Source organism: Ciconia boyciana, chromosome 9 (assembly GCF_034638445.1).
Source record: "Ciconia boyciana chromosome 9, ASM3463844v1, whole genome shotgun sequence".
Lineage (NCBI taxonomy): Eukaryota > Metazoa > Chordata > Aves > Ciconiiformes > Ciconiidae > Ciconia > Ciconia boyciana.
This window is the reverse complement of record NC_132942.1, coordinates 17,163,538-17,177,653: the sequence shown is the minus strand read 5'-3', so window position 1 is coordinate 17,177,653 and position 14,116 is coordinate 17,163,538. Positions and strand designations below refer to the sequence as shown.

General features: G+C 38.3%; 1 protein-coding gene across 7 annotated transcripts in view; it reads right to left on the bottom strand.

Moving 5' to 3' along the window:
- The window catches only part of TENM2 (teneurin transmembrane protein 2), a 547,941-nt gene that overhangs the window by 47,300 nt on the left and 486,525 nt on the right, over positions 1 to 14,116 (bottom strand). For all 7 annotated transcript variants that reach the window (XM_072872166.1, XM_072872165.1, XM_072872162.1 and 4 more), the window contains one exon: positions 6,188 to 6,334. In XM_072872166.1, coding sequence (XP_072728267.1) covers positions 6,188 to 6,334 — 147 coding nt within the window. The remainder of the gene's footprint in view (positions 1 to 6,187; positions 6,335 to 14,116) is intronic.

The window sequence follows — 14,116 nt, the reverse complement described above, 5'->3', positions numbered from 1 at the left end:
CCCCAAAAAACTCCCTAATGAGGTTTTAAAGTACCCTGGAATATGACATTGGTAGAGCAACAGCCCCACCTCCCTTGCCCACTCAGGATCCCTGTGCTGCCCAGTGCTCTGGCAGTCAGGAAAACCCTCATCCCTGAGAGCACCAGCTGGAAGAAACTAGTGCAGGTGTAGCTCCAGCTACACACTGAGCACGTGGTGGTCCTTCAGAACCTGTGGATACTGGTGGATTATTGATGCTCCAACTTCAAACCACACATTGCTTAGAGCAGAGTTGACCTAGAGGGCTCCAAGTTGAAAACAATCTTGAAAAAAAAGTTTGTTCAGTTCCAGTGTACACATGGATACCTACATAGCAAACAGTGGCTTTTTAAATCATGGAATTTGCAGTCACTGAATTTCTTGCTTTCGCTTCTCTATGGGTTATAAGAGCATTTTACTGTAGTAACATATCCCGTGAGGGACAGTGTAAGGATAAGCTGGCTAATGTGTGTAAAGGCGATTAGAGGCTGACATGAAGTTTTAACAAAATCACATACAAGCACACTCATTAGCTCTTGTCAAACTTACATAATGTCTAGTTTTGATACAGATTTTATACTCGAGCCTACATGACTCACTCTGGCCCCCATCCACAATAGATTTCAACTACTCATTACATTTAATGTTCTGAAATTGACTATTGTACAGGCTCTGGAAAGGTATTTTCTGCGCCAAGAGTATTCTGGGTATTTATGCTGAGAACTTCATAAAATCTTTTGTCTGTGCTGAATTAGACACCCCTGCTGAGGCAATGCTTGTTGAGGCAAGCTAAATTACATGATTTGCTTTTGTGCTGTGAAATACTCGTATTATCTTAAATGTCATGAGCCTGATGCAGTATCAAGTCACAGGATTTGTAATTTTCTAAAAGCAATTTTTTCCTAAATGTTTATTGCAGGAAGACACTTCTCTTTTCTATTTTCTTTCTGTCTAATTTCAGAGATGAGTTTTCTAAGACAACTCAAATAAACAGCCTTTCAATCAGTCAAGTGCACTGTCCTGACCGTGAACTTCTCTAGAAATGTATTTTTCTTGTGAATTGAAGAGAATTCATACTGGAGCAGATAGCTGGCTTTCTCTCATTCATTATCTTTAATGTATTGTGCCAAACAGAATTACCACCAACTGTACTTCTTGGTGGGGTTACAGCTATATAGTAACAAACTGAAGGGAAAAATTTGCCTTCTGAGATATGCATAACTCTCCTTGGAAAGCCAAGTGGAAATACATTAAAATGTATTTTAAAAAGAATGTCCCACTTTGCGTAACAAACAAGGAATTCTTCATTCTATTTAGCTTAGTATTCTATACCACTATGGGTTATTTCCTTTCCTTCCCCACCCAATTTTAGTCCAGATAATTACATTTTGAGGAGAAATGTGATCTGTGAAGTGATATAAGCACTGACTGCATTTTTTTTTTTTTTTTACCCTGCCTGCACCTGCCCTCTCCATCCTGATCAAATCTAAACCAAACCAATTTAGCAAAATTTTGGCTATTTTCCTTTCTCTGAGATCACATCATTTAACTGTCTTGTCAATAAAAATTATAAACATGAGTAGAGTAAGTCTGAAAGGATGCAAAAGGTGGGAGAAGAGAGAAAGAAGGAAAAGAAAAGTTTAGAAAGAGTAACCCAGGTGGGTGATACAGGACTCTTGCAAGGGCTGCTTCTGCAGAAGCCAGAGTTCTTAAATCTCTCTCCCAAATTATCCCATAGAATTCAGGACAAAGGCCCCTCAAACATGAACTCCTGGTATCAACTGCATCCAACATCTAGTGAAACTATTCTTTAGAAAAGAAATGTTATGTTTGCTATGCATTACATTGTCCATTTTATTTGGAAGCACTCTGAAGTCTAAGGTGAAATCTAGTTAAACATACACAATTTATGAAGACTGTTCCAAGATACTAAAAGCATTTTGCAATTTAGGAACAACTAAACTATTACAAAATAGTTCTTGTAAAAATAGAGGTATAAATAGTCCCTGTAGTGATTTCCTTATGCAATATGTCAAAAGAAATATGAACTTAAAAAGTAATGTACCTTCTCCCATTCCTCAAAATATCATTTCTAATCCCTTAATTTCCTAAAATAAATCCACGGTAAATTAAATGGGTTATACATGTCTATTGGGAGGATTATACATTGTAATCACAAGTATAGGTCTTAAAATAAAGCTATTTCTAATTCCTCCAAAAGATGCTTAATAACTATTAGACTACTGAGGGACTGATTAAGGAAAAGGATTAGATTTAGAAGTGGCCACAGTAAGTAAAGTATGTAATCCAAACATGTTTTGGAAAATAGAAGCATTTTCCAATTAAAAAATATCTTAAAAGTGAGTCAATGCCAGAAAACCCTTACCTTTCAGTTAGGCTTCCTCCTTCCTTAAAAATAAATAAATAAATAGACTATTAAATAATTAAATAAGAGACTTCCAAGCTTTTTCAGCAAAGTAGCCTATGCACCATAGTGACCCTAGATAGGTTCGTGATGAAGACCCAGTTGAGCCCATATCTAGATTTGACATGTGATGGTAAGGACAAATACAGGTGAATTTGCCAGTGCTACCTCGGATCAGGCACAGCTCTACTTGAACAGCTGTAAGAGAAGAAAACAGCTCTGGACACTCTCTCTTTGGTCTGCTCTGGAATCCTGTTTTATTTATTTGAGTAATACACACTGACATCTCATTTAAAATGAAGATATGTAAGTCTCAACAAGACAGGGACACATCTGCCTCTTCTAGGAATAAACCAACTAAAGGGCATTAATCTAAAATTGAAATAAAATATTAAGTATAATCTTCAATTTTTCTCTTTTTGAACTATGGTATGGAATTCACATTGTGGCAGATAATAAGACAAAACAGGACAAATGGGAATCCCTTTGGAGTCAGTGGCAATGCTCTTCTTGACATCCATGAAATGAAGACTTGGCCTAAGGCCTTTGAATCTCATTGTGAGATACAATTGCAATAAGAATGGCTGAACAGTGGAAGAGCACCAAAATACGTTAAATCTGTTGCCGCATGGGGAAGAATGGAAGACAGAAAATGATAGTTGCATTTCAGTGACATGCTGAAGCAACTATATTTTAACAACATGAATAGATGGATGGAAAAGGAAGGAGATTCAGCTCTCCAGATAAGGATCTCATTTAGGCAAAAAATTATATTTTTAGCTACCCTACTGCCTTTTGAAAGAACAGCTTGTGTCTTCAGTACTACTCCAGAACTACTTGCTTATGTTAACAGAGCAATGTTGGTAATGGAGCAGCAAACGAGTTCAACATTTTGCTGCAAATAAACTGGGTTGGGTTTCAAATGAAGAGAGAGACTGGGAGGAGAGGCGATTTCTTTAACTTTCCATAATCTTGTGTTTTATGTGAAACTTGGGGTTCTAATAACTATTTCAATCTTTAACATTGATTCCCGTAGTACAGTTTTCAGCTTTGTCCAATGAGAAAACTTAATTTTATCTGTTCCTTTATATACACAGTCGCAATTACATAAAGGTGCATCTTGAAGCACACAGTACACATCCCTTCCTTCCTCTCCATTCCCGCACACTCCTGTGGTCTCCCCTGTGATAGCATTAATAAACATACAGGTCACAGGACTTGTTCCTGGCCAGATGTGTAGTGAACCAGACACATAAAGAGTAGTACAGCTGAAGGCAAAGGCAGAACTACACTCTAAGATACTAAGTATTAAGTGATTAACATTATGTTCAGTTTTGAGTTTTGTTGTAGCTCTTGTGACTGACAATTTGACAAACTGATGGGAATGACAATGACTCTGTCCTTACAGCACATATTGGAAAGGACCCCATGCCATCTCAAAGAAATCTGAAACTCAAAATTTAATCAAGCAAACTGAAACAGCAAAAATCACAAAGGCATGAGAGAGACAGAAGAGTACTGCAGTGCCAGACAGCCTGTGGGTAACTCTCAGCCTGCACCACCTGCGCCATGTACAAAACACAGCATGGCAGAATCAAAGGGTTTGTCTGTTCGGTTTTTCAGGTATGCCTTGCAAGTATGTGGAGAGAGAGCCAGCTGAACAGGTGTTGAACATCACCTAAGCTCCCTTACAGAAAAACTCTACAGAAATGTTAATAAAGATGAGACTACCAGAGAGTAGTAATGATGGTTGGATTAAAGTACTGAGCTAAGGGTCAGAAAACAAGAGATTAATTTCTACCTTTATCATAAAATCCCCATGTGAAAATGTGTGGGCCAAATGGACTTTTCAGGTTGTTTGGACCTTGGAACAGGCATAGATTTTCAAACTATCTACAGTCCCACAAGAAGCAATGAGCAGTAACCTCTCTAGCCTCTGGAAAAAAATGACTTCAACCTGCAAGCGTTGAGAACGCCTGAAGACTTCTCCCCTTAATCTTTCGAGTTTTCAGCTAGACCAAACAGTTTTCTTTCAGGTGCGACTATGGCAAACCGAAAACCACGCACCTTGCATGGTAATGCTGATTAATATTATATGTCTATTGTATGGCATATTTATTCTATGTATCCTTTTACTTCAGTGAACTACTATTTGACTTCCATGAACTAAGTTTTAGAATTCTGCAATTTTAAATTGGTGTGAACAGCTGAATGGTCTCACTGGTCATTTTTTCCCCCGTTTGTCTATCTGTTTTACAAGTGCAGAATATTGTCTTGGATAAGTAAGTAAACATCTTATCCCAGTATTTCTAATAATGTTTTCCAGACTCGTATCTTGTTTTGAGGAAAATCTGATGATACATTTTTCAATTTTCCTTCAAAGCCTGTAAAACTGCAAACCTAAGCAGTTCACCTTTTAGTTTCTTACATTGCATCTTAACACAAGTTTAGTGGGTTTTGTTGTATAGTTAAATGCCAAATAGTGTAATTCAGCAGTTAGATTCTGGTCTTTACAATTCAGTAACAGCTATAAAGCAAGTTCCAGTTTTCTAAAACTGAATCAACTCCAGCTCTTTTAAAATATTTCTGTAAGCACTGATCACATGTGAAACCAAGGAACTAACAGAGGATTTACAGATTAAAACTAGCAGATGATATTCAGATGTGCTTAATATCATGTAATCAAAACCAAATATACCCGTTCCTCAGTTTGGGGCTTATGAACAATTTCTACACCCTGAAATTTTATATAAAATTAAAGCACTCATCTTAATGACATTTTTACCCTCGAAGCAGCCATTCAAATAAGCCAAATGTTTCTTTGCAGTTTTAGGGGATACCATGAGTAAAACATTATTAATCAGCAAACAACAGATGCGCTCTTTAGATTAATTATTGGCCAAAGAAAAGTGAGGGAGTCTCAAAGCTGTGTCTGATGTTTGACTTTTAATGAAGAGCAGAAGTAAGTGAAAAATAGTCTATGTGACTTATTAAAGACATTGTAATGAAAGGCATAAGAAAGCTACTTCAAATGAAGGAGACAGATTAAGCAATCTTACTTAGACGGCACAACTTCAGCCCAGCATAGCCTAATACACCATGAAAGGCTCTACAAAATGAGATAAACTAAAGCCATCTTTGAAGGTAAACACAGAACACAAATTCTATATTTAATAGGGATATGGCTGATAAAGGAGAGGGAAAATTGAACTGGGATCTTGGAGCCTTACCATATATGACTGTTCAGCACACCTCACTCAGCCCTTTAAATCTGGCACATGAACTGTGCAATATGACAGCAAGCTACAACCACTTACACAGGTTGTGTACATGAGAGCATGACCCTGGCCTCTAGCACAGAGCAGAAAAAATATTGCTAAATATCCTGCTCAATCAGCCGCTATGCTTGTGCACACAGGCACAGTAAGTTGTTTTGCAATTCCTATGTGCCAAGAGCCCACAGGAAAAAGTTCTGGTCCGCTGGGCCATGCTCTCCACCGTGGGCTTCAGTGGGATGTGGAGTGGGACTGAGTCTGCCTGTTCATCCCCGACGCAGGCGTTGTGGGTCACCACGTCTCTCCACAAGGCCACAGCTCGCTCAGTCTCATTTGTTTCAAAAGAAATGTAACAACAACACTTGACAACAATGACAGCCGAGGTCTTTCTGAAGGAAAATGACTCATGAAGAAAGCGTGTATAACCCTCTGCTCTTTAGGGACTGGGAATTGAAAGACTTTTGCTCACCTCCCTCATTATCCTTGTTATCGGCACAGGCGGTTTCCATGGCAACGTTGCATCCAGGCCCCCTCCAGCCGGTCTGGCAGACACACTGCCAGCTGTTCTGACCCAGCGTGCATCTCCCATTGCCATTGCACAAATCAGGGCAGCCATCTGGTTGAAGAAATGGAGAAGGTAAGTACAAGACACGCTCATTCACACCGCCACTCGGACTTCTGACAATATTACTGTGCAGACAAAAAGGCTCGTTCCTGCTGGTGGGACAAACGCTCTCCTGGCCCAGAGCCACAGCCCTGGGGTGGAGAAGAAGGGTAAGGAAAGGGGATACCTCAGAGAAATGTGGATTTAACTCAAGCCAAAAGGCAGGAGGAGTCCTACCATCAGCCATAATATGTGCTTTAAGACCCCTGCAAAGGTTAAGGTCTTGAGTTCACAGAAATTACAGTCTGCTGGCAGAAGATCACGGCCTCTTATTTTTCCCACTGTAGGTGTGTGTATACACATATATGAGGGAGAATGTCTTCTTTAACAAGCATGTCAATGTTCAGAGTGCTTTTTATATTGCGCATTGCATAATTCTCCACAGCTTCTATAAACACAAAGTTTAAATTATTTTGAAAATATTTTCCTTCTTTAACAGTCATTTTAAAAGACCTACTTATTTAACACTAAGTTTACTTATATTATGATGTAACATTTCATGCTTTCTGAAAGACACGTTAGAAGAGATATCCCACAAAAGATATAAGCTTTGAATTGACTATGGATATGATGTGACTTACTGTATAGCAAGAGCTGAATTAGGAACAAAAACATTAATTAGCTAAGGTGCTTATATGTTCTAACAAAAAGTCCATAGGTAATAGAATACCTCGACTGCTTTTTCCTGAAACTAAATGAGTCTCAGGAGGCACTGTATCTTACTGAATATTCATTATGAAAAAGGATAACAAAACCAAATTCCAGACTTGGTATGTACGATCAAATCCATCAACGCCCAATCCACACAAGCATGCGTATTTGCCTGTGGAGGTGATAGAAGATTTGAGAGTCCTGCAGCAGACCTCTCATAGCACCTTTTCATTAGTCTAAGCAGGAGGAGAAGGCTGCATTGCCATACTGACAAGAGATGTTGGATCCCAATCATTCACAAGCTCTCTCGTTTGGGTTGGAAATACAATCTAACCTGCCATCTCTACGACCACCAGAGAACATGGAATAATTAATCTCATTGCTGTTGGTCTTGGGCAGAAAATTTAATCTCAAAACAGCTCACAAAGCTTCATGCTCTCTCATTTTCCCCTCCACCAGCAGTGATGGGTCACTGTCGGCATCAAGATCTGCAGGGACTTGCTGCAGCCCTCTCAGGTCTCACCAACTGGCTGGGTTAGTCCTTTGCATTTGCCACCATGACCCTAAGCTGTGACTATTAATTAAGTACTCCACTCCCTTCCCCAGGCATTTTCAGAGCACCAAGGAACTTATGGGCACCCTACCAGAGTGTGGATACTCTTTTCACCACCTGTGAGTGAGTAAGGTAGCAGTGGGAAATATCCTGAAAGCAAATAAATATGTTTTATTTGTCTGAGCAGCACCACTTCAGATGTGCAGCACCAGAGAAAGACTAAGATGACAGCATGTTGCCTTTATGCCCCTTGGCCTCTGCAGGTGACTGGGAAGAGGAGCAACTGTCAAACTAGCACAGCTTTCATACTAGTGCTAAAAGGTTGAACAGCCTTCCAGAAATCACTAATTTAGACTGCCTGTGTGTTTCTATAAACCTGTTCAGAAAGCCACAGCTCTGAGTTTTTGTCTCTTCCTACTCCTCCCAGCTGCCTTTGCTGTAGCCAGGTGATGTTAAGAGAGAAGTTGCACTGACCCCATACTGGTTTTCACACTTCTGCAGGAGTTTCCCATGTGGGAAAGCGAGCTGCCTTGTATCCCTGGTACTCACACAACTGGTATCACAATATGTAAGCATTCACTTTTACTTCTCCTCATTGGGTTGTTACCTGATACATTCACAGTGATTAATTAAACTTTAATAGGACTAAGTAGTCCACAACCACATTAATTGTCAATGTAATTCTGAAAGTTTCCTTTACTATTTTTTTTTAAAATGAATGCTGGGCCTGTGGAAGGTGCTGGACAGAGACCTCTGAGACCTCAGCTGTCCCACAGAAAAGGTTCTTTATAGATAACAGCAACCAAAGTTTCTGTGCATTGTCCTACCAAGGCGCCTGAACCTGCATCATTTCTAGCACTGGCACAGCAGCTTGATCTCCACCAAAGCTCTGTAGAGTGAGATACCAGACCTCTGTGAACAGGGCCAAGACCATTCGGTTCATTTTACACAGAAAGCTATCAGCAGATAGAAACAAGTCCTAGAAGTTTTATTTCAATGCTGTTGTGTATTAAAAAAATATAGTGCCCCTTTCACTTAAATGTAAGGTTATTTTGGCATTGCATACCTTAGCTATAAATAATTGCACTTATTTTGCAGCACAGGTAATATATTTTCAAAGCATTTATTTTATCTCTTTCATTTGTCAGGTTGTTCGAATGACCAAAATGATAATGTTTGAGGGGAGGCATCATACTGTAGGACAAATTATTTGTTTTAAATGAAAACCAAATAGTAATTGTGAATATACAGACACAGTTAGCTTTATACTGAGTCACTGAAGAGAATTAAATAACTGCAGCAGTTTGCTTTGCAGCATATGAGCAAGATGAAACATGAACAGCAGGGAGCTAGCAAAATCTCTGAAAAGTTTTACGTGCAGCTGGGGATTAATGGACATGACTTTGCGTTTAGTTTAAAGAGAGAAGCAAGCATCACTGGTATAGACATGATGTTGCTAGGAAACACTATGCTACCTCTGTAGAATTTATTTAACTGTGGCCTTCCAAAGACAGACTTTGTGTTTCAATAACATAAATATCAGAAGGAAGGGAAAAAAACAGTAGTAGACTACAATAAGATCCAGGTACTTTGACAATAACGTCTTCCTTAAAAGATCTATTCAATTAATGATGTATTAACTTTCAAAACAGCTTTAAGTAATGGACAACTATTTAGATATTTTGCATGGTTATGTGTGTTTCCATACATGCATGTGTGCATATATGCATTTCCATTTATGCCTGTCTTTCTTCAAGCAAATATTTACATAGCATTATAGTCTGTTAGACTGAAATTTGTTCTAACAGCCTGTTGACCAACTAGACAACAGAGCTCTGTTATGATCTATTAATGACAAGTTTTCTTCTAAAGAAGTTTATATTTAGGCAGTGCACTGAATATCTCCATTTAAATCTTCCTACATGTGCATGTGCACAATGATTAGTACCGATGAACATCCCCTGCACACACAGCATTTGCATGTGGCTAATGGGCCTTGATGCACTTCAATGGGTTTTGACAGTGGACAAGGTCACAAAGTCCCTAACTGAGGAGTCTTCAGAGTCCCAGCAAATGGTCAGCACTCACAGCTGGACATATAGTCTTTACTGGAAACGCACACTGTACGAAGCATATACTAACACTAAGTGCATTGTTAAAGCTTGCTTTCATTCTGCAGTCCTAGCTCACACTGAGCAGTGTATTACCTCTTGGCTGTCTTACAAATTCACTCACAGAGTAAGGTAGTCAAAGAGAGAGTAAGGTAGTCACAGAGGGAAGGGCTATCAACATCTAACCTTAAGAAGTAATCCACCATGGTATGAAGCTCTCAGTCACAGCACAGAAAAGGGCCCTTCATGCTAAGCAGACAGGTTGCTATTCTTAATGTGTAGAGAAATTCTACTCATCTTTTCTATTACAGCATGCTTAATGGAAAATGTCAGAAAGCTAAGTTAAAAAAGAAGAAAGTGCTTGTTTAAAGTGCTAGTTTGACAACCTATTTATTCACAGAACAGGCAGAGTATAGGCAACAGCAGTTCAAGTGTCTCACACTTTTCTAGCAATGTCTCTGCACAGGCTGCTGCTGCTAGAGGTTAAACACTAATGCAGCCTCCCTTCTCTTTCAGCCTCCAACTTGCCTGTGGGACTGGTAACTGGGAGCTTTAATACATGTACATATGCATTTACAATTAAAAGAGCAAGAAAGATTTCAGTACTTTTTGCAATGTAGCATCAGGAATTTGTGACTAGTGTTGTAAGGGACCATCAGAGTAACAGAAAGTTTCAAAATCAAAATACTAAAATGCATTCCTCTCCATACCACAGACAGACAGAATGCCCAGCATTCATGTAAAGTGAATGGTGGAAGGCAGTAGTAAAGGAAGAGGAGAAAATACAGGCATTATATCTCTGGATCTAACAGAGAATGATGTAAACTGGTGTTTTGTACATATGGGATCCCAAAACACTTGTTAGCATTCTCACTAGCAACCTCTATAATCTTGCAGTTCTGGAATACTAGGGCTAGTGTTTAATGCCTGAATTTATTTCATCTCTTAGGTTTTTTTCCAACTACCCAACTAAACTGGAGTAACAGAACAAATTTATTAATAGATTTCATAGTGTTTCTTGCTCCTCTTTGTTCAAACAGGCTGTTACATTCTTAACTTGCTCATAGTTTAAAAAGCCCATTTCTTGGCAAGTTAATATCATACCACATCTACAGCAGTAAGTAGCATGAGAACGCTGACTCTCGTGGATCACAACAAGGGCTTGAAGACAACTCTGAAACTGCAATTTGGTAAGCACAGATTCAGCAAATTTAACTGTTTCAGTGCATGGGGACACTTGCCCCCATATACCTACATTGTTTCTCGGTACTTGAAAGCCCTTCACTTAGATTTCCTCAGTTTATCCATTCCAATGCACATACGATGACAGTACATTACAATGAAAGGAACTTTGGTGATACATAGTACAAATTAATACTCAGTAACAAAATGAGAGGACTGTGGCTTAAGGAAAAAAAAGTGTGGTATCTTTTCCATAAAATAGTTGAGGTCCTTCTTCTAGGAATCAATTAGATTTCTGTCTCTTGACTGCCTATTACTAAGAGGAAGAGGATCTACCACGGATGCTAAGTAAATAATGTAGTATCAGAAGAACAGGACAGTATTTAACAAAACACTATGAGAAATGAGAACATGTCAATATGAAGAGGAGTATTTAGTCAACTACTACTATATATATATATATATACAGTAATTACATTCATCTTATTTCACATTATCAATATTCATGGAGACAAGGGATCAAAAAGGTTCAAGACCTTTCGGTAGACAAAATAGGGAAAGAAAGCTCCTGTCTGAAAGCCCTTATAATCCAAAAGACAAAATGAGCTTAAAATACTAGATTTTGTTATTTGTTTGTAGAGCTCCACATTGCCACAGTCCATGATGGGGCCTAGAAGATGCTATAACAATACAAATTAAAGTGTTTTTCATAGCAACAACAGAAAAATAAATAGTCTAGAAAACAACAAACATTGCTGTTATCAAGGTCATTGTGAGCAAAATTAAGTCTACTGCTTCCTCCAGGCCTATGTAAGCTTTATCTATTGTTATAGTTTCATACTTTCAAAACTTATGAGAGATTTATGAAAAGCTGAATTTAACAAGAAAGTCTGCAGAATCATTATGAATAGTAAACAAAATCAATATGGACAGTGCTTGTTTCTAAGAAAGTGATAGTGCTGGATATATTTACAAGAGAATACTCATAGGTTTTACCTACAATTAAATTATTCTGAGACTAAATTGTAAGGTGATCAATTCATTTTTTAACTCAGCAAATTAATCTCCAGTATTAAGTAGTACATCAAAAATTCCAATCCTATTTTGGGTAAATTCTGCTCAGAGTTCCTTTACATTCCACTGATACTCCCAAACTCCAGGTGTACAAATACACATGTACACAGCTACCCAGGCATATATAGATTTTCCTTTGCAGAAACTACTTTAAAACGCCAGAACAAACACGTTAAGTAAATCAAAATATAAAGACACACTATCCAATTAATTAGCAGTTTCAGTCTAAACCTTAATAATTATCAGAACTCCCAGTTATGGTGGGGCCAATCACTCTGAAAAAGAAGGAAGGGAAAAGGCAGCCAGGGAAAAAGAAGTTAGAGAAATCTTGTTCTTTCTAAAGTTTTCAAACTTTGAAAGAATAGGTAGCCTCTTAGTATAATGAAAGGAAAAAAGGGAATAGGAGAGGTGGAGGAAAAAAAGTAAAATCTCTCTAGGAGATATCTTGTAACCACTTAGAGAAGCAGACAACGTTTTTAGCCTCTTCTTAGAGGCTTTGTACATGGAAAATTAGATGTATATCAAGAGGTTACATCTTCCGGGTCCTTCTGATCCAAAGCTGTCTATCAGCCATTTATCCTCCAAACTCCTCCAAACAGTATCTTCAAGCAGGTAGAACGGGTTCCCAGCACCTCTCCCCATTTAGCACACATGTAGTGCAGCTATAGTCTGGAATGTAGTATCTCTTGTTTATCTTTCCACCTAACCCCATTTTACACATCCTTATCCAAAGCCTGCTGGCAGTCAGTGGAGTCTTTTCATTGACTTGAATTGACACTGGACCAGGCGGTCCTATGGGTGAAGATGCCCTGCAGTAAAGAGTATGTTGTACAGCACCATGTTTTCTCGCTCACAGGATACACATGAGTTTCAAGGGAAACATTTAAATTACATTTAAATCCTCCTCATTACAGCTGTTAACTACAGAACTGTAGCAAATAGAAGTAGTCTGGGATATGATGGTACCTACAGAATATAGAGAAATGACACAAAAGCAGTAATGATAATAGCCTGTTTAATTTGGATTTGAGAGGACAATCACTGTTTTCATATTTTCTGTTCATTCCTTCAGTGATTTCCTGGTATGCCTATGGCTATCTAGCAAATAATAAATGAGGTATGTAGAACGAGGTACCTGGCAACATTGAAAATAAAATTATGCTTTTTATTTGCTATTGTTAGTTTTTAATCCTTCAATTCCAAAGCCTACAGGGCTTAGTTAAAGCCAAAGAAATGGCATACAAATAAAAATGACACATAGTATTATGGTAGGCACACACAAGTTATTTTCTACAGAGTAATATTCCAACTAAAATAAACTCAAATCCAAAACATGTAACTAAGCATATGTCAATGTAATATAGTATTGGTTGAGTGAGAGTTGAGGCCCCTTTGAGTGAGTTTGGACAGTTCCAGAACAGGCTGAAGAGCCATGCAGAAGCACTAGCTCAGGTCTTCGAAGCAGGATAGTCACACAGATTGACAAATTGTTAAGAATTAACCCTGCCTTTTGGTGTAATAAAAAGCCTGATTTCACTGCTCAAGTACAACAGCATTGCTGTTTGCGGTTCCAGAGAGCGCTCACACAGAGCAGGAGCTTCTCTGCGACGCTGAAGCATTTGTCACCAAGATGCTCTGACTGGCTTCCTTGCTTTTTATTTTTATTTTTTATTTTTTGGAGAAAACATTTTTAAAAAAAATTATCCAATACCCTAAATATGTCTTTAAGCTAGATATCAAACAAAGGAATGTATGGAATAAATAACTATTTGCAGATGTGTTGGGGGAGATGAATACATGCCTGAGTTAAAACTAAAGACTGGGCCACCTACACTTTTATTTATTGAACAGGCTGAAAAAAAAGGAAAAGCTGAGAAATAAGTTTCAAGAATCCAGAATCCTGATTTCTTCCACTCTAATACTTTCTGTGCAGGCAGACAACTATGAATGTTAAGTAAGGTTCCTTAAATTGCCTGGGATATGTAAGCCGTAACAGAATTTCCTTCCAAATTCTACTTACTATATATCTGTGCAATTTCTGTTTTTCACATGTAAAGGTAGGAACTCAGAGAACATCCAGTTTTCCAAATGAAATAGAAAAATATGAGAAAACCGTGTGTGACTGTTTAGAAGAAGAGAAATAAACCTCACACAAAGTGGAAC